This window comes from Myripristis murdjan, chromosome 9, assembly GCF_902150065.1.
Source record: "Myripristis murdjan chromosome 9, fMyrMur1.1, whole genome shotgun sequence".
Taxonomy (NCBI): Eukaryota; Metazoa; Chordata; class Actinopteri; order Holocentriformes; family Holocentridae; genus Myripristis; species Myripristis murdjan.
Genome location: NC_043988.1, coordinates 32,728,447 through 32,755,709, shown reverse-complemented (window position 1 = coordinate 32,755,709; position 27,263 = coordinate 32,728,447). Strand labels below are relative to the sequence as shown.

The following is a 27,263-nucleotide window of genomic DNA, read 5'->3' as shown; positions in this document are numbered from 1 at the left end:
GTTTGTGGATTATGGCAGGTAACCAGGTCATTGTTTTTGGAAAGAGCGGTTGCCATAGCCATGTAAATCTTCAACAGTTTGAGCTCCACAAAACAACACCAATCCTGCCCCATGTCATCGGGGTGCAGGGCAACAGGGAGGATTGCAGCAGAATGGAAACCTCACCAGATCACACAGAAACTATCAGGATAGAACGCACTAGGGTTAAATGGGATAATATATCTTGTTCTGTATTTAATATGAACTGTCCCCTTCAGCCAAAACAGGTCCCAAACAACGCACATAACCTATTAAGTTTTAACTCTGGTCCAGTCTGTCATTTCAAGCTGAGTATTATATCTGTTGCATTTCTCGCCCCAACCGTAGGAGTGTTGGAACGGAACTGAGACTCTCAACCTGAGTCCCACACACTTGTCTGAGCAGGATATTCTGTCGACAGCCCACCTCGGTGAGCGCGGGCCGCCGCAGGCTGACACAAGTCGGAGTCGTTTTGGTTTGAGCCTGATTCACAGTATAACATGAGCCTTTGTATTTCATGGTGGGTGTATTTGTAACAGATCCCCCCAGTCTCTCCATTATTAACAGGTGACACTGGCCTTTTACTCGTGGCTTTTACTCAGGAGGCTTGGATGGTCGTGATTATTTACACAGGGTTCCCTTCTTTTTCTGTCTTTTTACAGACGGTCATTTTCATAAATGGCTGTAACGCTCTTGGACAGGAAGTGCTTGGCTATATAGACTACGCCCACAGACTCAAAACCGAAGATTTTGAAGAATATTTCAACGGAAAGAAGCTTATGCCAAGACAATCAGATATATTGTGAGTATACTTTTATTGTAACGTGTCCACATTGGTTGGGGAAGCCTTGAGTAGAGTGGGATTTGACAAGATTTGAAGGGCAAGGAAATCTTATTATCTGGGATTAAAGGTTCAGCTTGACGTGAGAGACCAATAGGCTTGGAAGAAGCGCTGAAGGGCCAGTGTGGTTAGTATGTACAGCACCAGCCGCTGTGGCCTCAGCGTGCCATCAAGGCACCAGATCTACTCTCTACATAGATGTGGAATAAATATACACTCAAGTGAAGCTAAGAAAAGAGCCAAAGCGCTGACTCTGCCTCGACAAGACAGAAACGGGTTAGGATGATGGGCTAGGTTTAGAATAGACTTAAGCTATGAAAAGTAGATATTGATTTAATGTGCTCTAAATTCATCTCCCCAGATAAATTTGAGCTCTTTTCCCCCGACACAGATGTCAAAGATTACAAAGTTTTATAAATAGATAGATAGAGAGAGAAAGAGAGGCACAGAGAGAGAGAGATACATAGATGGATACATCACAGATATATCATAACTGAAAAAACAGAAATGACTTAAATTTAAAAGGCAAACTAAATAGCGCTAAATTTGGTTAAAAATATGTATTTTCTGTCTTTATGATGCAATTTGGGGAAAAATGCTTACAGACTGAATCGCCATGGATTCCAGTCTTACTCCAGGTACCAGTAAAAGGAAAAATATGTTATTAGTAACAGGGAAAGGAAATGTCAGGAAGCTCTACACACAAAATCAATCCTAAATCCACAATCAAAAGCAGGACTGCAGCTGTGACAAGGAACATCTTCTAGATCAAGTATCCAAGGAAAGTCGACTGAGCATGCTCTCTTTTCAGCAACACCCTGCTTCACATGTGCACAGTTACATGTGATGGTTTAATACGGCTTGATACTGAGCAGCAGCAATTAATCTCTATAAATGATTTAAGGATCCATCAAGAATATTCCTATTTACATTTAGTTTTTAGGTATTTATCCTTCATCATGATAAATGCACACATGTTCAGATATGTACAGATAACTACAAATGAACCTCTAGGTAAAAGTTTAAATCTAGCCCCTGTCTCTCTGTGTGTGGCAGGTATCATCTTCTCAGTAATTGTCTAACAGGGGAGCTGTGTACATAGACAGCTGGCAGCAAATTATTGGAACCAAAACCATTCCCACATTCCACATGCTCTTGCATAGTGACATATTCCCTACATTTCAGATATGTGCTAGAAAACCCATGAGGACAAACACACCTGGACAGGGGAGGGAATGAGAGTGTGTATTACATAGTTATGTTCACACCCAGCCAAACAACAGGCAAGCAGCGTAACCTCAGTGACACTGCAGCACATAATTCCACTGTTAAGACTAAACATACTTTCTACGTGCTCTGGCTTGGATGGATTTTACCTTTTTGGGGGGATCTTGCCAATTGCAAAATCCCATCTGTTATTCTAAATTCCATTGATCACAGAGCATAAGTTGGTTCAACCAGCTTTGTCACTCTATAAAGGCCATTTCTTTGCATGTTGAGAGGTATAACACATGATATCTGGTCACTCTAACTCTGTCACCATGCAGATTTTTTCCATCCAACTACTGGCCTTGGACAGTATTCTGATTAAACTGTTTGTATTCCCATTCATATTCCATGCTACGGAGCGGAGCCCCATTTAAGCTAGCAACTTGCTGCTCTGTCTGGGTGTCATTTGGAGATGTTGATGTGGCTGTTTTCTTTTATAGGCCTACTTGAAGGATTCTGTGTATAATATGAACGCGTCTACTCGGGAATCGTCTCGTTTAGTAAACCTTAAAATACAGAAATCATAGACGACAACAGATAGCAGAAATCCGTTGTCATCACCACTGAAAAGAAATTGTATTGTTATGTTGCAGTCTGTTTTACCCTGCTGGCTGTTCGGTTGCTCAATTTCAACAAGAGCATGCAACGTCGAGCATGTGGATTGTTTTTTTGTGTCACAGAGTGCAGGGAAAACTCCAAAGTCATAGTGCCATTAAAGGTGTATGCGTAGCTAAAATGCCCTTCAGTAACCCAACTAAAATACTCCATGTACTCCATGTCTTAATCTGACTGTTGTCTACTCCAACTATGACCTTATCCGGATTAAGATAATCAGAAAATCCTGTTCCCATGAAGATTTCTTAGACCAAGTATTGTCTTCATTGGATGAATGTAGGAATAATAATGTAAATGTAGTCAATGCGATGTACTTGTCGCAGAAACTTTCAACATTGTCTCACTGATAATCACAAAAGTCGTCAGAGACGTTTTCCCCTTACAAACACCGAAAGGATTTCAGTGTTCAAAATCGATCACGACAGTTTGCAGAATGCACTTTTGCCTCCACGACCAAGAGTGAAGTTCTGGTTTTCATTGTTGGAAGTGGTTTTCCCATTCTTTGACACCAACGTGTCCAAAGTGTGTGAAGCCTTGTTTTATTTGCACTCAAACAGTCTCACTCATAGCCTTGAACTGGGCTATTTCTCTGGTGAGTGGAACCCCTAACGAGCTTTAGGTGTGAGTCACTGAGAGAGCATGCCTGGAGGTAAGGCCTCCTCCCTAATGATGCTTTTATGAGGCATTCCCCTCTGTGGGTCTCCCTGCCCTCCCTCCGTCCGACCTCTCACTTCCTTCTCCGCACATCTTTTTTTAACCTCTATTTTTTTTTCTTTGCCTTATACATGTGTCATTCTTTATTTACAACTTCCACAAACTCTCTTTCATTCCTTTCCTCTCTTTCTTCTTTCTCTGCTACCTATCCCCTTCTCTCACCCTGCTATCTGCTCCTTCACCCTCCCTCCCCCTCCCTTTTTCTTTTTTTTTTGGCATCTCTGTCGGGAACAATAACACCCAGTGTGGTTGCCACTAAGAGGGAGCAGATGCTGGAGCTGCTGCCCACTCGGTGCACCAAACCTCCCACCGCAGGACTCTGAATCCTGTCACTCCTCCTCCTCCTCCCCAGCCACAAAGAACGCAGCCCAGCGACACCAGCGCCAGCTCCGGCCTCCACCTCCCACCTCCAGCAAGGGTGGATAGGTTCACATCGGCAGCTTGCACTGTCTCGGGGAAAAAAAAAAAAAGAGAGAAAAAGAGAAAGAGACAGAGCAGTCATAGAACGTCTCCCTGGAGAAAAGCATGCAAAATAAGAAGACAAGAAGAAGACTTATGAACCCGCTGGATGGATTTGAAGAAAATAGTATATCATTTGTATTGTGAAGTACATCCCCACTACAGCGAACCAGTAAAGAAACAGTATGGTGAGGAAAACAAATCTTGACGGGCCAACTTTGCGTAATTGATTTCAGAGCGCTATGTGAATAATGAAACTCGTATATCAAGAAAGCCAAAGCCTGTCTGGATTCTCATAAACTCCAGCACACTCGCAAGCTGGATGCTGGACACCCGAGCACACTTGCTCTTCCCCCCTTTGACAATAACTTTTCAAAAGGCATGGGAAAAGAAAACTCATCCCCCGTTCGAAAGAGATGACTTAGTGATAAACTCTTGCTGTACTGGGTAGTGTGCAGATGGGAATTTGTTTAACGTATCAATGATGAAAAATGACTTTTTCACCTTGTTAGCACCATTTCTTGTTGATGGTTCCCAGTCATCTGCTAATGATAAATGGTCACTGGTAGCTGGAGTTTCTGCATCTTTAAAATCTAGAATCTTTAAACCATCAAGAGAAGCTTCCTCAGAACTGATGGAGCTTCATAAGTAGTGAAATGTAATCAAGATTATGTAAAAGGCCAGTTACTTCTACAAGATTTCCCATATTGTAGAATACATAATACCATCGCAGATATTTTGACAGTCCCTCCAACCCTACCATCATATAAAATGTGCAATTTCACAACTTTCAAACTGATACAAGAGGCTGTTCAAGCCCTAAAACCCTATTTCCATTTCCAATTGAATATTTCCATTTTTAATCATTTCGAAACATCCAGATTTGGTATCAAAGCAAAGTCTTCATTGACTTAAGAACCCTGCATCATGTCCGTCCCTGCATCATGTCCCTCCCTAACATTATGTTTCAACTGGAAATACTGGAATACTGGAAGCAAGATATAATCAAAATGCTGTTTCCTTTTGGGGATAATAGGAACTGTAGCTTTATTTTTTGAGAGAGTTATGGTTCCTGACATTTGACATTAATGGATCCTTGTGTTTTGACATGTCAACTCTAAAAAAACAGTCAAACACTTTGCTTACATTTTCCTTTATTCTTTCACACTTTCAACTGGCTCCAAAATTTCTGCATTTGCATGTACTCTATAGAAGCCGCAAGGGACAAAATCAGTTGAACGTAGAGCTTGATTTATTTTACCAGGCACACTGGGTGGGTGGGTCATATAAAACATCATTTGTAAAAGCATATGTTGTAAGCCTCCACCCTCCTGGGAAACCCGGTAAAAATAAATCAAGCGCAGCGTTTTTCTGGAGACGTCCCTCATCGCTTCTATAGAAAGTCGATATGTTAGAAACAGTTAAAATACAAAAACATGTAAAAACTAGACTGGAACTGCACTTTTCTGGACAAAGTTGCAAAGGCCTCTACATATTGATATCACTGATGATAACTGATAAACATTTGTAAACATACATGGAACTTATCAATCAGTGTAGCGTCGTCAGGCCAAGCAGCTGCCTTGGAGAGATGATAAGTTTGGGAAGCACTTGTGAAAATGGTGTGCATGGGATCCTGTCACCTCAGGACAAAACTGACATTAAAACTCTGAGCTAAGCCATTAAGTCTAAAACCTGTGTATCACATATGTACTGTAACAATACTTTGTGTTTCAATGACAGCATGCAGGCTTTGCTTTAAGGTTTATGCATGATCTTCTGCACTTTGTAACCTAAAATTACTGTAAGCCTTCAACACACACACACAAACAATAGTCCTGACCCTCACCTAATTATCCCACAGATCTGCAGCTCCATGCACCCAGCTTCCTGCCACTCCAGATGTGCCTCCAGCATCTCTGATGTCTATTTAATGTTCCCCAGCAAAGTGACCATCTGTTTATGCACTCTGGCCATTCCCCTTTTTCTCTCTGTCTGCGTCTCTTTCTTTTCCTTCTATACAGTAAAGGCCTGGACAGGCTTGGTGCCATCTCACATAGATAGTCGTCTCAATTGGTATTCTGTAACTTTTCAGCCTTACGTTGTTCTATCCCATGTTAAAACGTTGAGCCTGAGGCAGATAAGAACAAGAGCCACCAAGCTAACTGAATTATTTCTTCAAGCTATATGCTAAACCTTTAAACACAGTACAAACAAATCTGATGTTCATCTGAGATTAGCAATAGCATAGCTTTGATATTTTAAAAAAAATCTATTCCATTAAATGGCAGAATTACTGTGAAGAGGGCCTTTAGAAGCCTCTGGAACTTATAAAGCTTGCCTGCATGCTAGTTGTGTGCATTTGGCGACAGGCTGAAACATTGAACTTGAAGGATCTGCTCGGTAGAAAAACAGCGCATGCCTCCTCCGAGGCCAAAACCATATTGCCTCCATGCTCAGCCTCTGCAATGCACCTGTGTGTCTGGCTTCATTTGCCGCTGTGAAAATATTTGCACTGCTGTCCTACTTTATTAACTTTTAATACAAAAGAGAAACTGTTCCAGCTCCGAAGGTGATTTAGCAGGTCGGCCTGAAGTATTGTGTCCGCGCTTTATTGGAGGCGGAGGGATATTCTGTTGCAATGGAGTTTGCCAGCCCTGATAAATATTTGCTGGTAAGCAAGAACATTCCAAGTCATGTGTGTTGATCTTCACACATGGTGCACACACATTTTACTGGCAGGATCTTCAGGGCAAAATTCAAATGGAGTGTTTCTTCCCAGTGCTGATACTGTTTGGATGACTTTGATGGAGTAACTCAATGTTACACCAGTGACAGGATCATCTGAGCCCTCCTCCCAGGTTTGATAGGCTGTGTCAGCCATATAATTAAGATTTAATGTCTGAAACAATCTCTGAATGTTACAGTGGTCTGTATTTAAAGCACAAAGTAGGATTATGAAAATGGCACAAGCTTTCAAGAGTCTATTATCAATGACTATAAATCTCTGCTGTTGTAGTTAAGTGTTATCATACCAGACTGATAAGTTGTAATTGGTCAGCATTCTTGAAATATGAGTGAAGGTATTGGGCCAATCTCGATATTATTTTAAGACCCTTCTAAAAACTGAGTTCTGGCCCCAGGGAACACTGCATAGTTAACCTCTCTCGGTCAAGGTGATATTAGCCTCTTGAGCTCCAGTCATATGGAATAGAGTATAACACCCAATTGTGTCACTGCATTATGTAATGCCTCTGGCCTGTATGTGCACGTGTAGCTCAGTTTGAGGATTTGACAGCAAGCCACAACACCTTGAAATACATAAAATGATCTCTCTTTCTTGGACGTGCTTTAATGCACTCAAAAAAAAAAAAAAAAACGGAGCTCACATGCAATTTTTAAGATGGTTAATGTGCAGATGTGCAGTATGTGATAAGTATTCACTTTGCTGTTCAGGGTGACCACCTATTCTAAAACCTAGCTTGGTTGTTGGTGGAAAGGTGCCTGGATAAAAGTGGGTATGTCAGTATATCCTATCATGAATATGTCGTCAAGTCGGACCCATGACAGCCTCAGAAGGCTTAATAGTAATTTATGGCTTCCCAGAAACAGCCCAATCTCAACACTGACCAGATTCTCATCTACACTAAGCATTAAATTGATAAACAGTTATTGGACTTGAATGCTGCAGTTACAACAAAAAAACGTTTTGGGTGAATGCACACGCTAGGTACTTGCTCTTTTGTAATATATAACATCCAGTCCTGGGAGTTTAGCTCCTCTGAGTCCTGTAATGAGACTGTTGACATTACCCTGGAAAATGACCGCCTGGAGATAACAATGGAGCTAAGCACGGTAACTATGGAAAGTGAAAGGACACAGCGCACGTGTCAAACAGCAGTGGTGAATTGCATAGGGAACCAGGAACCAGTGCTAAGATCAAGGAGCACGGTCATTGTTTCCACCAAATCCAGGTTCTCACACTTTTACTGGTCCATGTGTCTGGGTGTGGTGCCATCCAGCTGCTGGAGCTCTCTTTGTGACCAAATACGCGCCGACCATGCAGGCAGTTGCCCTGGTGACATTTCACATGGGACACTGAAGGAGGTGGGTCCGATTATTCAAGTCCAAGTAACGCACGGTGCGAAATTCTCAGTTGTACTTCAAAATTCTTTTTCTTCTTCTGCTTCTTCTTCTGCTTTTTTTTTTTTTTTTTTTTTTACACTTTCCGTCAGTCTTTTTCATGTTCAGTGTTAAAATATCTCACATCTGTCCCATTTCTCTACCAAAAGCAAGCGGTTCACCATGGCATAAAAGTGGTCTACCAAAAAAATGTTAATTGTTGTATGGCATTTTGGTATAAATAGTCACTGAAAACGCTGTCAAACCTAATTTGCAAAGAGAGGAAGTATGCATGTGTCTATGTGAGCAAGTCACAGACAATATAATTTTCCTTAGAGCTTTAGGGGGGAAAAAACCTCAATTTGTATTTCATAATTGGGGCATTGCAGTAGTCTATTCTGAACCTGCGTTACTCAGCTCTGCTGGCAGTTCAGAAAAAAAAAGGGCAGACTTCTCGTCCTATCATACCTTATAATTTTATGCATCAGTGTATCTCCCCACAAAGTTTGGACTGTCACTGTCAGGAGGAGTCCAGTGTATGTGTTTACTGGAGGAGCAGTCTACTCCAAAAGCTGACAGGAGATGTTTGACAGACATGTGAGAGTCCACATGGCTCATGGCCTCGGCCTAACAGAAGCCGTTGGCGTTTTCTTTCACTTTTTTCGCATGCTACAGAAATGACTGGAGCTTAGGAAGCGGACGTAGCAAAGCCTGCTAGTTTCGATTAGTGTAGCAAAGCCTGCTAGTTTTGATTGGTTTCATGCCTTTGTGTCATGGAGGTGTCAGGCCGGCCTCATCTCCTGGTCACACGAGTTGTGTCTGTGGTCTGTGTTGAGACATTTAGCCTTAGTGTGAGTCCCCCAGAGGCAGGCTCGGATGAAGGTCAATCTTTTCCCCTCAATCTGAATTACTGTCTTTGGGAATGTGACAAGCATCCAATCCAAGAAAACCATGTTGCCAGGATACCAGCAGTAAACTCCATTGCTCTCCCTTTATTGGCTGGAATAGCCCCTTTCATAGCTATTCAGAAACAGGTCATTCTGTACCGATACGTATTTACATTTCCTATAATTGCGTGGTGGGGGTCTGTGGGTTTTGGAAAGGCCACATGGGGAGGTTTTTATGTTGCTGGTGCTATATGTTTGCTTGTAATTTGTAGCAAGCTTTCTTAATATGTTTTAGTCAGAAAATATTTTTTATGGCCCAAATGCAAATGGGTATTTGCGAACAAGTTTTATGTGGCACAAGAGATTGTAGCTGAAACAAATCTTGGAGAAAACGTAACTATATAGTCTGACACCAGCCAAGTGAGGACAATATATCAAAGATTGCCGTGTCCTCAAAATGTAAATGTAAACATTTTGAGATTTATTTTTTATGGTCTGGATCATTAATATTTTACACTTTTTATTCATCATGTATTGGCTGTAGTAAAGCAATGCAGCAAGTGAAATATTAAATGCATGTTGAATGTTGGCTTCATTCCATGATGTTATGATCCCATATGATATGCACAACTTGCTGCTGAGACATTTAGCTCCACCCCACTCCACCACCTCCACAACGTGCCTCCCCCCCAGATTTACACTGAGCCTCCTCCCTAAGGTCCAACTTTGTTCTTGGACCACAAACTACTGCTGGGGAATAGCCGGGGCCCACTAAAGCAACCTTGAGCGCCTCAAAGTGTGACATTTGGAGTTGTATTACTGCAAAGCAGCTGGCTCTTGCACCGCTGGAGCTAGTGATGAGAACCGCTGAAAAAGGCCAGAATGTCACTACAGCCATGAGAGCAGAGCTATACCAGGAGCACAGTCTTTTTATTGCTTTTCGAACGCTGTGATAACAATCAAACCTGTTACCACCATAGACTAAGTGATGCTGCTGTCTGTCGTTATGCTCCGTGTTGCACATTTAGAAAACTTGTGCGGTCTGTTTGTGGGAAGTATAACATCTTACGCTTAAATTTTTGAAAGGAGACAAACATCCAACTGCAAAAGATGTAATGCGTTAGCTTCACATGCCCACAATATCCTGAGATGAGTGTTTTTGTTTTTCATGATGACAGTCCTAACAGTGTCAAGCTGCGGTTTGTACCCGTTTCCTTGTGAGCCTGGATTGAATTCAGGCAAACCTACCATGGGTGCCATGCAGTATGCTAACTTACTGCTGTTTTATGAGATGGTTTCAGTCTCCAACCACCCTCATTTGAATTCCCATCAACTAAGGCAGAAGATCTGGGAACTTTTTAATAGGGAATGTCAAGTTGATATGAGCCCCCCCTGCTCCCTGCTCTTCTTCAACAATCCACCAAACCGCCAGAGGGGTCTTTATTTGATCACTGATTTCACAGAGAGAACAATACCACAACTGCTAATTGCATAATATATCAAACTGACATGTTACAAAATCAGAGCCCCAAGCGGATGTACTACTTTTTAAACATGTTACTGCAGCTGAAAGATCCCAACAGTTATTTTTCCATCAACTCAGTGTCTGTGTTGCAAACACGATTGCACCCTGTGGCTCTTCTGCTTGTGTCAATAAAAGAAAGCGGAAAAGAGGAGGAGGATCCAATCGGATGCCGTAAATTAATCAGCCATTTATTTTGGAACTCAACCCTTTCTATGGTTTCAATTGCTTATTAGCCACAGCTTTATGTTAATGCTTGGCCTTGGCGAACTCTAGCACAGCACCCTCAAAATCAAATTGGAAACAGACCTCACTTGTTCCCTCTCTTGCAAAGAGATACATTACTCTGCAGGTTGTTTTCCTTTTTTTGGCTAACCAAATATGTTTTATAACCAGCTGTTGGACATTGAGACGATGATGATGCGAGTGTAATACTCTGCAATCTGTGAAGTTCTGTTTCCTCCATGAAACATGCTAATTCATGACCTCAGCATGGTGCTGATTTTGCATGTGTTGGAGAATAACCCGGTTGTTTGAAAGCCTCCTGCTGAGTTAGCCCATAAAAGAAAATGTTCCATAAAGACGTTTAAAACAACCAGGTAGCACACACCACTAGCATATGAAAGGCATGTTTTTGCCTTTTCAGCTTTCCTATCATGCATAGGAATACTAATATTAAAGCACTTTTTGATGTTATAAGTAAAATGACTCATTTACACACTGCTTTGGAAGCTTCTGTAAAAGCCCACCTTCCGTCATTTATTCTGCATCTGTCCTGCCTTAATGCTGCAGATAATTAAGTGACAAATGTTACTCTGCAATATAAACCAGAGCAGCACATCATATTGCAAAACTCTAATGTCTCTTAGAGTTGCCACAAAAATCTGTATAAGTTCCAGCCACCAGTACAGCAAAACTTTAGCTTTCCAAACGCTTCTACAAGTAGTTCAGGAGCCATGCAGCACAAAGCTATGACTTCCACAAAGCCTTTATCTGACACTTGTAACAATGGGTTTACTTTCTTTTCAAAGGTACATCAACGAGACGACTCAGACCATCACGTCTAAGTCAAGCCCAAACTATCGGGTGATTTTTGAGAGCAATGGTGATGTCACCTTCAAGAACAGGACAGACAGAACGATTCTGTATACTGACCCAAGGGTAGGTGCTTATTCTTCCAACACACTTGTCTGGCACTCTCTGCTCCTCTTTTGCCCCTTTTGGCTTTGTTTTAAAGTCCCAGGGAGACTAATGGCACTGCTGACTCGATCATACACTCACCTGTTGAGTGCCAGTAAAACATTTCCAAAGAAAGCAAAATAAGCTTTCAAATCCATTTTTTTTTTTTTTTTGCATTAGAGTTCAGTTAAACAGCCAGCTCAGTTGCCTAGGATCCTTGCCATCTACTCCTGATTTTGTAGTTTTATCGCATACCACATACCTTACTATCTCTCAGTAAAGAAAAAAAAATACCAACAGAATATTACTAAAACTGTCACTGCCCATCTTGAAACTTAACTAATTGCCAGAAGGCTAAGCTGCTGTCTGAATCAACCACAGATATCAGACCTGACACATTCTCAGAGTGACCCTATAAAAGAGACTGTTGGAGAGAAAAAAAAAAATAAAGCAAAGGGGAGGGAAATACATGTTTGCTTTCCACCTGCATGAAGAATGAGGGATCAAGGGGTTGAGACAGGTGCTTCCTCCACGCTGACAGTCCGACAGCAGCCCGGGAAGAATAACGACTGACAGACGGAGCTTTTTTCCCTCTGGTTTCCCTCTTTGCTGGGGGGTAGGGAAGTAGTTGGTGGGGCTGAACTATTTTGAAATTGCAGACAGAGCTTTGGGGACTGCGTTTTTGAAGCTGAGGGCCAAAATGGCAGCGCAGTGTTCTAGCTGCGGTCGAGCACCGCCCCGACCAGGCTGTCTATTAAAAACACAAGAGGAGGCACAGGAAGCCAGACACAGCAAACCACCCGTGTGCCCAGAGCCCAGCTCAGCTCAGCCCAGATTGGCTCGGTATGGAGCAGCGCAGAACCGTCCCTCCTTTAACCCACCATGAGCTCACTAGCTGCTCATGTGGCCACAGTTCCTCAGGGGAACCTTCCAGAATCAAGGCTCACATCAACTCATTTTGGGTGGCTTGTTTGTTTTTCTGTCTTTATCATACCATGACCAGTTTTTCTGTTCTAGCCAGAAGGAAAAAAAGTGCCATATTTAAGTTTGAGCTGCGGCAAAGGCATAATGCAATCAACGCCAAAAATACATAGAATTGCAACTCCGAATGTATATGCTCTTTTAGAAACCAAAGTTTGAAGAACAGAACAAGCAATTCAGATGACGTGGGTGTGCTGACATTAAAATGGATCTCTTATCATTTAGTTGACCCAGTATTTGCCATTTTCTCTCAATGCTTCTGTGAGGTCATTTTTATTGGTCTGTTTTTATTGATGTTCCTTTGAAGCTGCAGAGGAAGACTGCATTACTTATTAGGACACCCACAAGTGAGTTTGAGGTAAAAGTGTAAATTGAGTGTAATGGTTGGCTACGTGTCCACTCCCACTAGAAGCTTTTGACACACTTAGCCTTAAAATAAATGCTCCCAGCTGGTGTGGGCTTCACATCTCAGTGGAGGGGCCGTGTCAGTTTTGACATTTAAAGTCGACGAAAAACCCAAAACAGTTTGGAAAATGAAGAATTACAGTAACTGTCAAGTCATGTTGCACTTGGCGTCCTCTTCAGTATGCCTGTTATTATGAAGAAAGATGTTGTGGATATCTGTGATTTTGTTAATTGCTAACATATCTGAGGCAGTGTTCACAATGTAAAATTATCACCTCTCAGCTACAATATTGCCCAATCTAGATAGCAGTGGATTGCTTGTTACATACGTGCAAATGTCAGGCCAATAATCAAGTGTAATTGTCAGTAAGTGCAGCCAGAATTTTAGGTAAATTGGATGTCCTCTGCTGTCAAATTGAATGAATTACATAGGACTAGAAAGAGCCTCCTCTACCTCTGTGCTTGGATTGCAGACTGAACCTGGTTATGGCTCAATCAAGACGCCCCTGCAATCGGATGTCTACAACATACTCGTCATTTACGACCACATTGTCAGGATGTCCTAGAGCTGCCGCCGACGCACGTTGCAATTAAGCACATATCAGCTTGTAATTGAATCTATATAAAAGTTGTTTTAGTGGCACCGTCATTTCTGTCGCATTCTGTTCCTCTCATATCATGCATGCCATCTGGGTGGAGGGAGCCGCAGTCAAATGGCTTCTAGACGGTATCCTTAACTGAAGTCCCTTACAGGAAGAGGTGCATGTGTCTTCAACCAAAGATGCAACTAACTGGAGATTTCATGTCACTGTAGGTTTTGAGAAATCATTGAAAGTGAAAGAAGCTTATTTTTGGGGTGTCTTAACTATTGAAGGGTCCTTCTAGAATGACAGCAGACTTGTTGGGGAGCGACCACAGCTCGCACTGCTTGTGCTGCTTGTTATTTCTGCCAAGTGCGTGACTGCAGGCCCGGCGTTATGATGCTGGGACACTGAGTTTAGAGCTATAATAAACCTGCTATGACTTTGCAAGCTCACCCAAACTGCACATGAGTTTGAAGGAGTGTGTTTCAGTTGAGCCAAAGCAAACATGTACACACACACACACACACACACACACACAATGTTTGGCCCTTAATTGTTTGTATTCCCTGTAGTCAATGCCAGGCCCAGTTTGGCCCAGTTTGTTTGGTGTCCCCAAAGCACTGGTCCTAGTTAGGGGCAGGAACCTGCTCAGGGACCTTAGGCTCGTCTCATCCTTTGGCCAGGCATGTTTTGGGCTGTTTGTCTAAACAAATTAAAGGCGTAAGAGCTTTGAAAGATGATGGGGGTTGCTTTTATGTCCTCCCCCAGGCTGCGGTAGCTCCAATTGGACTGGAAGAATGCTGCCAGTCTTCACAAAGCGAAGGGAAATGGGCTTAAAGCATTCCGCATGTTCCCAGATGCCAGGCAGACTTTACGGGACATAAAAGTTCTCTATCATTTACATATTAGTCACTCACTTTGACATTTTTTTGAATGAAGGAGAAGCTTGCAAATAACCTGCTTCAGAATATTCTTGCAGCGGTAGGCACTTTGCAGCTGTGTGTTTTTGGCTTTTGATTTTGTTCTTTTTTTTTTTTTTCTTCTGTTTTTGCTTCTAGTAATGAAACACATGGCAGGAGTCAAGCCCACCAGAAGTAATGTCAGCTAGGTCTTCATTAAGTATGCTTGTTAAGAAATGTCTCTTTCTTTTAGATTTTGAATCAGATTATTGCCTAGTTTCAGAAAAGACTATTGACTTCATGTTAAAAGTGTGTCTGGATAAAACAATAAGTAAAACCCACTTGTTTCTATTTAGTCACAAATACTGTTTCTATTTAGTCACGAATGTTAGTAACCATCCTGAGCAAAAGTGGCTCTTGGAGTTGTTGTACATTTCTATCTGTGGATCAGGGTTTTCATTTTAAAACATAACCAATGTTGATTTCATCCAAATTCAAAGTATTCCATGAGTTTTTGACCAATAAAAATATATCCAGGGTGTTGTAAAGAATACACACCATATATGATCAACTGATTTACTGAATAACTAATGTTATTACTTTGAGATGAGAAAGAATAATGAAATGGCAGCTGCTCAGTTAAAGACCCCGACACACACACACACACACACACACACACATACACACAAATGTGGTTTTGTTACGTTTATGTCTCCTAAAATGTCTGACCATGACGATACTGATGAGCATCTGTGCAAAGTTTATTACTAGAGCTGTTTTTACACTCCTCTACTGAAGGTGGAGGTGTGTGTATTCCCCTAAAATCAGAGATTCAGATGGACCCTGAACCAGCTAGATTTGCAACGTCACAAATCCCGCTGATGGGGCGCTACTTCGCACATCATTAGCAGTTGCTCCGCTGGTCGCTTGAGTGTTTTATTAAAAAAAAAATGTAAAAAAAACAACACCAACTTGAAATGCTGCTTGACATTTTAGTGTAACTAAGAGATCCACTGAAAATAAATATTTTTACATCGTTAGATTATCAACTACGGCAGAAGTTACGAGCTGGCATGCCAGGCAAGGAGGTTGGTGGGGACTATTTGCATATTCATTGAATCATGCATCGTTAATTAGTGTAAGGCATTAAGGGATGTTTTTTTTTTTTTTGTGGAAAAAAAAACTTCTATATACATAATATGTATGACTGGAAATGATTTTCTATGAGTTCATATGGGTTTTTAGGTTATTCTTAGGATGGGGGACAAAATCACTGCAAAGGAAAGAGCTATGTCATTTTTTTTTTTTTTCTTTTTGGAAGAAGGAATCCCAGAGGCATAAAACAGTGACTCACATTGAGAATGACTGAAAGATGGGATTTAAACCGAAATAAAACATGTGACAGTGGCACCCGCCAGTTTACGTACTTATTCTCCATCTGCTCTGCTTGCAGCTCTTTCGCTGAATGTTGCAGGGTTGAAACAAATTAGTAGATTGTAACACAAACCTCTAACATCTCCTCTGTCCACATACCAAACCAGACTGGCAGCGGCTGCATCTGTTTGTCTGTTTTGGCTGAATTATTCCTCGGTGATGTTTGCCCAGCGGCCTCATTGAAACAATATGTATGGTGAAACATTACAAAGACTTGTTTTCCATGAGCATGGGGATGTGGCTTCTGGTTGTGTAAAACAACGGGTGTTGGGGGGTCTCAGGACTGGGTTCTGTTGTTTTTTTTTTTTTTTTTTAGGCAGTGGGGTTTGGAGGATGTGGGTTACAGTTCTGTTTTGGTGCGTGGACAAACAACGGCTAGGGAAGTCTTATGAACTTTTTTAATAGACTTCATGGACTGGGTTTTAGGGGATTGGTGTGTGTGTTCTGCCTGGTTTCTATTTTGTCCCGACCATCCTGTTAAGTTGTCAGTCACCATCTGTTTTAGGTATGCATCTATTTTTGTTGCTGATGTTATTTTTCTTGGAATGAAACAAAAGATGCAATCTGTTCTTGTTTTTTTAGGTAATGCAGCTATACAACCAAACTAGTTTGCAGCCATTGTCTCAGCTGGGTTTGAACCCCAACTAGACTGACAGGGATGACAAGCGCTTTCAAAAGTGGCAAAGGGCTTGTGCTGGCAATCCCATTTCCTCTCTGACCTGTGGTTTTGTTTTTTACGGCCTCTGTGTATTCGCTCGGATTTCACCTCAGGCAAGGGCTGTCACAACCAGCCAACCAAACGTCCACCGCGCTATCTCAATATCTGCTCTGCTTTTGTTTTTGTGTTGTTGTTTTTTTCTTTCTCCTCAGTTTTCTTTCAGGCACAAGGAAGACCTCAAACTAGCTGGGTGGCAAACGAGCATTTCCTCCTCATCTACAGCTGTTTAGATTTACAGGCCGCCGCTCACTCATGTGGCCGAACGGCAGTGATGAAACTTGCCCGCTTTGCTCTCCCTCCCCTGAAAGTGGCGCAAGTCGCTGCAAACACCTACCAATCAAAACAGCGGACGCGCACATGAAAATCAGGCAATTGGAAGGTGGGCTGGGCGAGCGGAGCGTGGCGGTTGGACAAACAAGCAAGTGTAAGGCTCATGAAATGCACTGGCTGCTTTTTTTATTTACCTTACCTCTCTGGAAGAGCTAACCTCAAAAACACAAGTCATTGGAATTCACTGAGACAGATCATGTGTCTGTAAATAGTAAAGATTTCACAATAAAGTCTAAATTAAATACTCAAAGCAAACAGCTGCATCCCTCTTCATTCCTTTTATTGGGCATTTAAGCTGTTGGGGTTTCAACTGAAGCGTGCTTTTATTAGTTGGAGGTCTGACTTGCCTCTAATATACACAACATGAGGTAAAGAGGTGAATCCAGGTTGAACCAGACACTCAACACAGAGAGTCAAGGAACTGCTCTGCCTCTTCTATGAAACCTGACCTGTTTCACCTGATTCGATGTCTTCCCATGTTGTGAGGTTGCCTTTTTTCCTTTTTTTTAACCCTCTGGGACTGTCATAGTTTTTGACGTTTCATAGCCAGCATCAGAGTTTGCCTCTTCGATGTCTGATCTGCAGTCATTCATGAACAGCAACATACAGGAGGCGGCCAAGTTCAACATCAGCCCAAACGATCACAAATTCTCACACTGTGATACACTGGCATGGCGGAAGTCATATTAAAATATTCTACTGTTTTCCTTCGTTTTCAAAATGGTGCAGTTATGGACGACTGTGATACCGGCTTTCACTTTTCATTCATTTTAGTTCATTTTTCAGTTTTCAAAATGAAGACTCCAGGTGTCAGCAGCGACGGCGGGGCCTTTCTGGTGTGAGGTGAATGGAGCAGTGCCTTTGCTGGATAAGCCCCGCCTCCAGGCATGAACACTTCACAGTGTATAACATCAAAGCCCTGGCAGCGTGTTAAACCTCAGCAAGGTGTGCTGCTGTGCCTGCTGTTCAGCGCAGAATGCACAGATTTTTGCAGAATACGCTTTGAGTGTCATGAAAATGCAGTTTTAGTTATTTGCACACATTGTATCTTAATGTGTTTGACAAAGTGGGCCACTAAGTTGCCTTTCTCACTATATTTATCAACTATCTTTTATGTATGTTTCTATTATAAACGATAAAGATGCAAACCTGTTCCCTCTCTCGTTAACCTCGAACCTTGGGCATCATTTTCCAAACTTGCCACCCCAACACGCTGCAAGCGAGAATTCAGGTTCTTGTTTCTTCTAGTCATATCATACTAAGCGTATTAACTGTCAGGCCAGAAAGGGTTCATCCCTTTGAATGAAATGGATTATATTACACCAATCACAGTGGTTTGTTTTATCCATTTGTGATTAAACGTACAGATATAAAATGTTTTTAAATTAAATTATGTTGTGTGGCCTAATTTTGGCCATTTAACCAAGCAGCCTGTCCAGAACAGATTGAAAAGGGAATTGCTGTGAAGCCAAAACATGTGCACTTTACCCCTTTACTTTTTTTTTTTTTTTTACCTCTCACAACACAAATATCAAGAAGATAAATCAAAACTCAGAAGAACACAGATTTATCCCGTTCAGAGCGCTTAAAGCTCATTAACCAAAGGGCAGCACAGATGACTTCCCCCTCTACCTTTCCTTTGTTGTTCATTTTGAGGCTCATCTCTCCCCAGTTGAAGGGGTTAAATCCCTTCAATGTGCTGACTGGTATGAAGGACATGCCAAGCTAATATTATTGCCATCAGATGTCCAAGGGCGGGGAAATGGGCCTAATCATTTCCTCCCCAGTGCCCCTGAAAGAGAAGTCTCAGTGGCGGGGGGTGGGGGGTTGGTGGGGTGTTTAAACCCCGCATGAATCTGCTTGTTTGGGGGGGGACGCGGTACAGCATCCGGACCGGACCGTGATGGTACAGGATGTGTGTGCTTAACTCCATTGAACTAAACTAAATAGGGGAGAGAGCCTTTAATGCCGGCAATAAGCCGCTTCATTCAGCAGCGCGGCCCAGACGCGCAGCTTTGCGGAGCAGAAATGACGCACTCACTAGCGCACAGAGGGGCTGTTTTGTGTTTTGTGGGCAGCAGCCTCTGTTTTCAGGTGTTAAACAGCTATCGAGCAAACTGGTGAAACATCCTTTAATGACGTCTCCCTGGAATTACGCGTAAATGTGATATCCCGCACGACAGCCTCCTCACTTGTTGGATAATAAAGAATGATAATATAAATCGGACATGAGTCGTCCCAAGTGTGAATTTGCGTAGTTTCTCGAACAGGAAACTATTCTCTCTCTCTCTCTCTCTCTCTCTCTCTCTCTCTCTCTCTCTCTCTCTCTCTCTCTCTCTCTCTCTCTCTCTCTCACCCCCCTCCTCCCCCTTTCCCTCCCTCCCTGTGTGTATGTGAGAGGAATACCCAGCTGGTCCCAAAAGCCCTATAATACCAAGCACAACATGCTTTACCTTCAATGAAAGCTGAGAAGGGGGACGGTTGGCTGCTGGTCCTGAGATCAGCCCAGACCTCGGATAAAACCAAGAGCTTCAGTCCCTTAGTAGTACTACTGCACCAGTACTACACCTTATACTACATCCTGTAGTCGTGCGCCGGGACTTTATCACTCACTAACTGCATGCAGAGCATTTAGACTCTACAGCTCATCCAAACGACAGAAAGGACTTGGATTACGCTCTTATTTTTTTTCCTTCCCCACCTTTCTCTGTTGCTGTGATTGTCCTGTCCCAAAGGTGATGGTATCATTTTGTAACAGAGCTCTCCAGTTTAGGTGATGTTATGCATTTTTGGAGATAGGGGCCACTTTTGGAAACGCGCTCAGTTTTCCGCAACGCATTTATTTTTTCACCACCAGCCAAGTTACCTTTGAAAGATCCCTCCGTGTTCTGGCTCAAGCATGGCTCTGTACTCTCGGTTTCTGGTCGTGCTGCTTTACGGATGGAGCTATATGTGCATTGGATACTGCGCGATGTTGAAAAAAGAGCATTTCGCTGCGAGAAGAAAAGTGGATTTTACGCATACGGATAAAGAGCATCCCGTCAAGGAAGACCGAGATCTGCTTTTACAGGATACAATGACGGAACACATGCAGATGCTTTACGCCAAGTACAACCAAGCTGGGTTCCCCTTCAAAGACGGCAACACAGTCCGCAGTTTCAAAGCGCACTGGGGTATGTATCCAAAATGTGTCCGCATTTTACGCATGTTCACAACTCAACTTACATCAACAGAGAGAGGGCTTACATCCATATCCTAGGGCATGTAATCGATAAACATGATTGGAAAGGAATAAAGTCCCGTCCTGCCGCATGCTGCTGTGCACAGCTGAAATTAAACGCGCTTCCAAAGCGCACAGGGAAATACAGCCACAAAATGTGTGCGTGTTTTACGCATGTTGAAAACACCGGCTCATAGCAATAGAACAGGGTTTGTATTGCTTAATTGTGTCTTAAAACTAAAACATGTGATTGAAAAAGTGACAACGTCACATTCTGCCATTTTCTGGTTTTCTCAGCTGAAACCGAAATACACCTGTTGATCCAGTCCTTGTGAAATGTGAGCAACCTGTTTCCCTTCCCCGCTGATATAAACGGAGGTTCTCTATGAGAGCCTCGCATGCCAACTCCACTTGCCCAGACAATTGTTTTGCCCCGTAGCATGTAACAATAGTAAGATTTTGTTTCAAACATGCGTCTGGCAACAGTCCAAACAACACGCTACGTGGTAGATAAAGGCGCAAGAGCTTCTAATGCATTTGGCTCTTGCATTTAAATGTGCTTCTTTATCTGTTACAGTCACTGTTAAAGTGAACCTGATAAGCTCTAAATCGCTTGCAGACCACACTGTTATTATCACTCGGAGGTGGGCTTTATTAACGGCGATCAGTTTCCTCGTGGACTGTTAGAGTATACTGCCTCCTATCGACCGGCAGCTGTGTCATAGCATGGAGTCACTCAAGCCTAACTTTGGATCAGACTGAACTGTGTGTAAACACATCTATGATCCTAGCCTTGGTTTTTTAATGGATACTTTGACACAGAAGGCCCCTCTTACTGTAGTTCTTGAAATACTTGAACTCGTGTCGCTTGCTGTGTGTAAATGATCCAATTCTCATTATGTACACAGGTACTATAAACAACAAGCAGCTGCAGATTTTCAACCTCACCTCCCTAACCAAGTCAGAAGATGTTCTGTCAGCCACTCTCCACTATTACATTGGGGACCTTCAGAACAGCACCCACAGCTGTTCCAGGTCCAAAAGCTGCGGGCGCCATGGCCCCAGGAGACATGGCCATATCCAAATGGCAATCTGGAGTTTTGCCTCTGTGGATAACAACACCAGGACTCTGGGACACTTTGTCATCAACGTGTCCATGGTGTACAGGGACTTCATATCTTGGCAGTGGAAGGACATAACACGCGTTGTTAATCAGGCCAAACACCACGATGAGCTGCTCATTGGCATCGACATAGCCTCGCAAGGACCCAGGCCTTGGAAGACGCTCCTCTCAGACCGCTCGCCTTACATCTTGGTCTATGCTAATGACTCGGCCATTTCTGAGCCTGAAAGTGTGGTGACCACTCTCCAGAGGCACCACTCGGTGGCAGGAGAAGGTTCGCTGGCACCTGGCTTCCACAAACTGGGACTGCACGCACGTAATAACACAGCACAGCAACACCTGCAGCCTAGACACAAGCGTTCAGTTAATGTTCTGCTCCCACTACAAAACAACGAACTCCCTGGGCCTGAATATCCCTACGAGACAACGGGCTGGGATGAGACCAGTCCGTATGAACCGTTTGAAAACAAGCAGGCCCGTAGGCCGCGGAAAAAGACACGCAAGAATCAGCGGCATAAGATGCCCCTGCTGCAGTTCGATGAGCAGACCATAAAAAAGGCGCGAAAGAAGCAGTGGAACGAGCCCAGAAACTGCGCACGGAGGTACCTTAAAGTGGACTTTGCTGACATTGGCTGGAGCGAATGGATTATCTCGCCCAAGTCCTTTGATGCCTACTATTGCTCTGGGTCCTGTCAGTTCCCCATGCCAAAGGTGAGGCTTTTTTTTTTTTTCATATGTGTACATATCTATGAAAAAGCTGCACAAACATGTAGTGTGTATCATCTTGCCTAATAGTTCTTTGGCTCACATTAAAGAAATCAGCCATTGTTTACAAGCTGAAGGCCAGGTGCTGGTTGAAAGTCCCTCTGTCAACAGCAGCCCCAGTTTTTTCATTTGAACTTTAGCACCATCTTGTGGTCCTTTTCAGTTTCCCTGTCAGAATAAAAATCTCATTTTTTGTTACGAACTGTAACAGGAATTTCTCATAGATTTATGCACTGGGGAGATATTGAAGACATACCTAAAACTGATATACTGAGGTTCATGGTACAAGGACACCAGGAGCTCATGTGCAAAGCAACACAACAGACAAATGATAATACATAGCTCTCCAAAAATAAATGTTCAACACTCAGAAACTATGTACATTCCGGCAGCGTGATATACATTATGTGAGTGGAAAAGACTAGACAGAGCTCTCAGTGCATCTCATCCTTTATCTCACCTTTAATTTTGATTTTATTTTTTATTTTTTGGTCATTCTTGAAGTTAATGTCAAGTAGATTTTCTTCCCATTGTGGAATGTTAAGATTCATAAGATTAAGCCATCTCACTGTAGCCTAATTGTCCTAACATGGTTGGAAATTATTTTTCATTGCTAGCAATAATAATGCCACAGGAAGCACCAGATATTTAAACTGCTTTACTCTTAAAGCAGTTTTAGCTGCTGCAATCAACAGATTATTGCCGTAGAGCTCGTCTTCCTTCATGTATTTATCTTGCATCCATCCTGCATTAATACTGCAGAGAAGTCATTATCAAATCTTATACATCAGAAATGTGTATATTTTAACACAGAAGCTAGGAGAAATACCAGTTTATCAGGTAAATAGTAAATTGTAGGACACAATAAGACTACAGTGATAACAGAAGGCCTGGGATGAAAATCAGTCTTATCCAACTGTGTAAATCCCAGTGATATAAAGAAAGGAGCCTTTATTTCAACTGTTGAACATGTTAAACATCAGCTGCCCTCGGTGACAAGATAGCATCACAAGTATTTTAAACATGGCCGGAATGCACAGGTTTCATCCACTTAATTCATTAGCTCGGAGTCGCCCGTCTTTGTAGTCACATGTAATTAGTCCCAGAAGCAGGGACAAGAGCCTAAGGCTACCGCACCCCCAACACCCATCCTCACCCCTCCAGCCCCTCCAGCCCCTCCAGCCCCTCAGGTTTGCTGAGTCGTCACAGAGCCCTGTGATGTTCCACCTCCTTTGTCAGGCTGCCTCTTTAGAAGTTACTAAATAGCAGCTATTAGGAGGTGCTCTACCTCAGTTATTGTGATTTCTGGGAAGAGCCCTGTCACTCATTGGATCCCGCTGAGGTTTTAGAGTCAGCTGAGCAGGTGACACACACACACACACACACACACACACACACACACACACACACAAGTGCTAAGTACTGGGTATGGAGCCACCTCTTGCCTCAGGCTTTGATCTGTTTGCAAAGGGAGACATAGTAGATGCACAATTCTATAGCTTTGCGCCTTTAAAATTTGTATTTTTGCTTATGTGGTGATAACGTGGTCATTTGCAAAACTGTTATTGCTTGACAGGTCTTATGACTTGAAGAGGTTGCTATGAAAATTGATTGTTGTAACCCTTTGAGTTTAGAGACAGTGGAAAGTGCCCCTTAAAACTGTTCATCTGCAAAGCTATACCTGAGAGCATATTTCTTCAAGTGATTGCTGGCATGAAAATTAACTGCATTATTATTAAGTTATGAATCATCCTAAGACTTCTGCTTTCCACATACTTATGATTTTGATCTCATCTTCCACCTGTAGGCTCTGAAGCCCTCCAACCATGCGACCATCCAGAGCATCGTGCGAGCAGTAGGGGTCGTCCCGGGCATCCCTGAGCCGTGCTGCGTCCCTGAGAAGATGTCCTCCCTCAGCATCCTCTTCCTCGATGAGGACAAGAACGTGGTGCTGAAAGTCTACCCCAACATGACCGTCGACTCCTGCGCCTGCAGATAATGTTTTTTTTTTTCTTCATACCTGTTCAGACACACCTCATATCCTATGAAAAAGTCTATTCTTTCTTGTAGGATTACGTACACTTACACGGTTCACGTCACATACAACATGCTGCCAAGAACACACACTCTCTCCTCCTGTTTCATCGCAGTCACACATGCATCACTCATTCTCATGCAAACACAGACTCCGGACACACTTCTGTCTCTGGGAGGAGAGTACTGCCTGTTGTTCCAGGTGAAGAGGAGACTGTCGAACGATCTGTTTGTGAGAAAGAATGGGTCGAGTGCATCGTCCTCATAGAAGCAATCTGGAGCGGAAACTTGTAATCTCTGTGTTCCAGTTCCACCATCACTGTCATCATCAGCATCGCTGCTCATTATCTATTGGAGGCTGACAGGGCAAATGCATTCATGGGCTAAATGATCGTGAAATACGAGTACCAAGCAGCTGACGCAGACTGAGGTGTGATCTTATAAAGGAGACAAAAACTGAAAGGAAAAAAAAAAACACTAAAATTGCCTCTTTTTCTTCAAGTCAAAAACGTTCTCCCTCAGTTTGAACTGATGACTTTGGGGTGTCCTTGTCATCTCTCCTCCATCATAGCTTGAAGTTGCCTTTGACCGTTACCACAAAGTCACCTCTGCTCGCACTTGCATGGTTTTTGTTACTATGTGTATGTATTTATGTCTGTACTATCACTGTGTTACTCACTATACAACAAATTATTGCATAATTATTACCTTGGCTGCTATAGAGAGACATATTAGATTCCAAAGCCAGAATTGTGGTGTAGACAGTAGATTGCATTACATATTTGTGTTTAGATCACTGCTCCGTAATTGTACAGAAGACACATTTTAAGAATCATTTATATACTAAAGAGTAAGCTACTTGTCATTTGTGTGGTTTTCAAAAAAAAAAAACAGTTGGAAAGGCCAGCCGTTCAAGGTGACCCATACGCCAAGATATCACCCTCTCTGTGAAACTATTTTGTTCAGTTTTTTATAAAACACACTACACCAGCGTTGATGTTAAGAAACTGTTTGCGATTTCTCCAGGAGCTTAACAGTTTATTTTGTAAGAAAGGGATAAAGCATATCAAAAGGAGAAACTATTACATATTAAACAAGGGCTGTCACCTTGAATTTATTAAAGGTATAAAACCACAAGAGTCTAAAAGCCACTTGATGTTTGTGAGGCATGTTTAACCCTCTATGGACTGGAAGACTTCAGAAAGAAATAAAACCACAGCTGGGACTTAGCAAACATGTAAGTTTAATACTGGCTGTGGCTATGAGCCCGATACCAGACCAAAGTATTCATTCTGGGTTTTGTTAAAGTTCAGAGGAAAGTGCTATAGTTCATAATGTTTATTATGTTTCTGTTTTACTGAGAATGTGGGTGACAGTCTAACAAACTGTACAAAGAGCAGTTCTGTCTATTTTAAGATCAAGAAAGAGATTGGAAGTATTCAGTTTTGTCAGCTTTTCATTATCAAAGTCAGTTGTCGGTTATTGCATGTAGGCAGGCAAACAAACAAAAAAAAGATCTTTCTGAGCACTTCTAATGAAAACTGCTGGTCTGGAATCAGTTTTGCCTTACATATCATAGTGAATGAGGTGTTCAGGGGAGATCTGAGCTGTTTTCCGAGGTCGGCTCTCGCAGTTCTGAGAGCTTTGATGATTACCAGCCCTCGTAACTCCACCGGCTTGTTTCTTTGTCCGATACAGGGTGCTCATTAAAGTCCTCGAAAAGCCTTTCACATTACTGTGCACAGCGGACTTCTCATCAGTCGATAGACGGTGTGTCAATCGATCACATGTAGATTGAGTCAGGTCAACATGTAACCTTTAAGAACCACAAACATGCTGAAACCTTGCCTTTGGTTGTGTATAAAGTCCATAGAACCAAATATTTATTCAGAGCGGATAGACTGAAATATAGAGGCTAACTTTTTTTTTTTTCTATAGACTTGTACATTTTTTTGTATATAGCGCACTATATGTTGATAATATTCTAATGATGTCTCTCTGAGATAGAAGTGCCTTTTGAACGGGTGGATTCTGCTTTCGATAAAGTTTGATTTGGATTCATCGCCTGTTCAAAGCGGCTCGGTCGTACGCAGAACTGAGCTCAGTTTGCAATGAAGCCAAAAGCAAGCGTATGAGAATAGTTTTTTTTCTTTTTTCTTTTTTTTTTTTTGTAATGGTACAAAAAAATATAGTCTACGTTGAGTGAACTTAGAACATTCTTTTGATAAGTATGATCGCTAATGGAGTTTATTCCTAACTGTATTGCAGACAATTCACTATTTTGATATTTCAGAGACATTTATTTTGTGTCAGTAGCTAAGGGCAGATTGTTTTATCTATATATGACTATTTTATACTGACACTTTTTTTTCCAATATGTGCTTCCATGTTGTGCCAAGACAGATTTTGCATGCTCTCGAATGGAGTGCCCTCCTCCTCGGTCAAACTGTGCCAGTACAAACTATCCAAACACTGCATACTCATGGACTGTTGGTATAGTGAGTCTGGTCCTGACAGCTTCGGTTGAGCCATTTACTTTCACTGCAGTGGCGATTCAACCCAAGCCTTAACCATCAAAAGCCCACTAATATGTTTTTTCGGAGTGCACATATCAAAGACACTCACTTGTAATATATATCACCAGTTTATAAGAGCTTCCTCTATTACACTGTTCAATCCTATCTTGTAAATGTTATGCTGTCGGTAAAAAGAAATGCTTGTACAATAAGCTTCATAAGAAAATATATTTGTATATGGAAATGACCTTTAACATGCATCTATTTATTTTCTGTATGTTGCATATCTTGTGCTTTGTTGCGGAGGGGTGGTTTTCACAGACGTATGCTGGGAAAGGGGGGCGGGAGCTCGGATACTGTGTGTTGATGGTTTTTATATCCGTGATGGACATTTGTCACTACTGATGTGAAAGCGTGATGAAATGTAAAGGTGTCACCCCCCTTTGAGCACTGACCCTCCCTGCAAAGCATTCAAAGAAATGAATAAAAGTATGTAAGACTCAGATCCATCAAGGTCTTTCTTTATATAATCAAAGGATATCTCAGGATAGTGACATAAAACAAAACACAAACCGGCAAAATACTCACAATTTATTTCCCTCATGTCCTCCTTGGCAGCGTTCTGCCC

General features: G+C 42.3%; 2 protein-coding genes across 4 annotated transcripts in view; both read left to right on the top strand.

The window, feature by feature from the left end:
• Positions 1 to 17,213, top strand: part of cfap299 (cilia and flagella associated protein 299) — an 88,224-nt gene extending 71,011 nt beyond the window's left edge. The window contains exons 4-6 of one of the 3 annotated variants that reach the window (XM_030060553.1): positions 681 to 820; positions 11,479 to 11,608; positions 16,800 to 17,213. In XM_030060553.1, coding sequence (XP_029916413.1) covers positions 681 to 820; positions 11,479 to 11,608; positions 16,800 to 16,877 — 348 coding nt within the window. In that variant the 3' untranslated portion in view covers positions 16,878 to 17,213. Of the gene's footprint in view, positions 1 to 680; positions 821 to 11,478; positions 11,609 to 13,485; positions 13,764 to 14,364; positions 14,445 to 16,799 lie in introns of those variants that run through there. The other 2 variants (XM_030060555.1, XM_030060552.1) reach the window with 2 other exon arrangements.
• A 2,246-nt stretch (positions 17,214 to 19,459) lies between these two features.
• On the top strand, positions 19,460 to 25,312 carry bmp3 (bone morphogenetic protein 3). The gene is made up of 3 exons (XM_030061184.1): positions 19,460 to 20,150; positions 21,106 to 22,031; positions 23,893 to 25,312. The coding sequence occupies exons 1-3, from the start codon at positions 19,877 to 19,879 to the stop codon at positions 24,082 to 24,084; spliced, it is 1,392 nt and encodes a 463-aa protein (XP_029917044.1). The 5' UTR covers positions 19,460 to 19,876; the 3' UTR covers positions 24,085 to 25,312.
• Positions 25,313 to 27,263: the final 1,951 nt, after the last annotated feature.

Bases quoted from the DNA above. Each gene is read 5' to 3' on its own strand.
- bmp3 (XM_030061184.1), top strand. From the start codon at position 19,877: ATGGCTCTGTACTCTCGGTTTCTGGTCGTGCTGCTTTACGGATGGAGC. The intron at 20,151-21,105 runs GTATGTATCCAA...TTATGTACACAG, and splicing joins CAGTTTCAAAGCGCACTGGG to GTACTATAAACAACAAGCAG. The intron at 22,032-23,892 runs GTGAGGCTTTTT...TTCCACCTGTAG, and splicing joins GTCAGTTCCCCATGCCAAAG to GCTCTGAAGCCCTCCAACCA.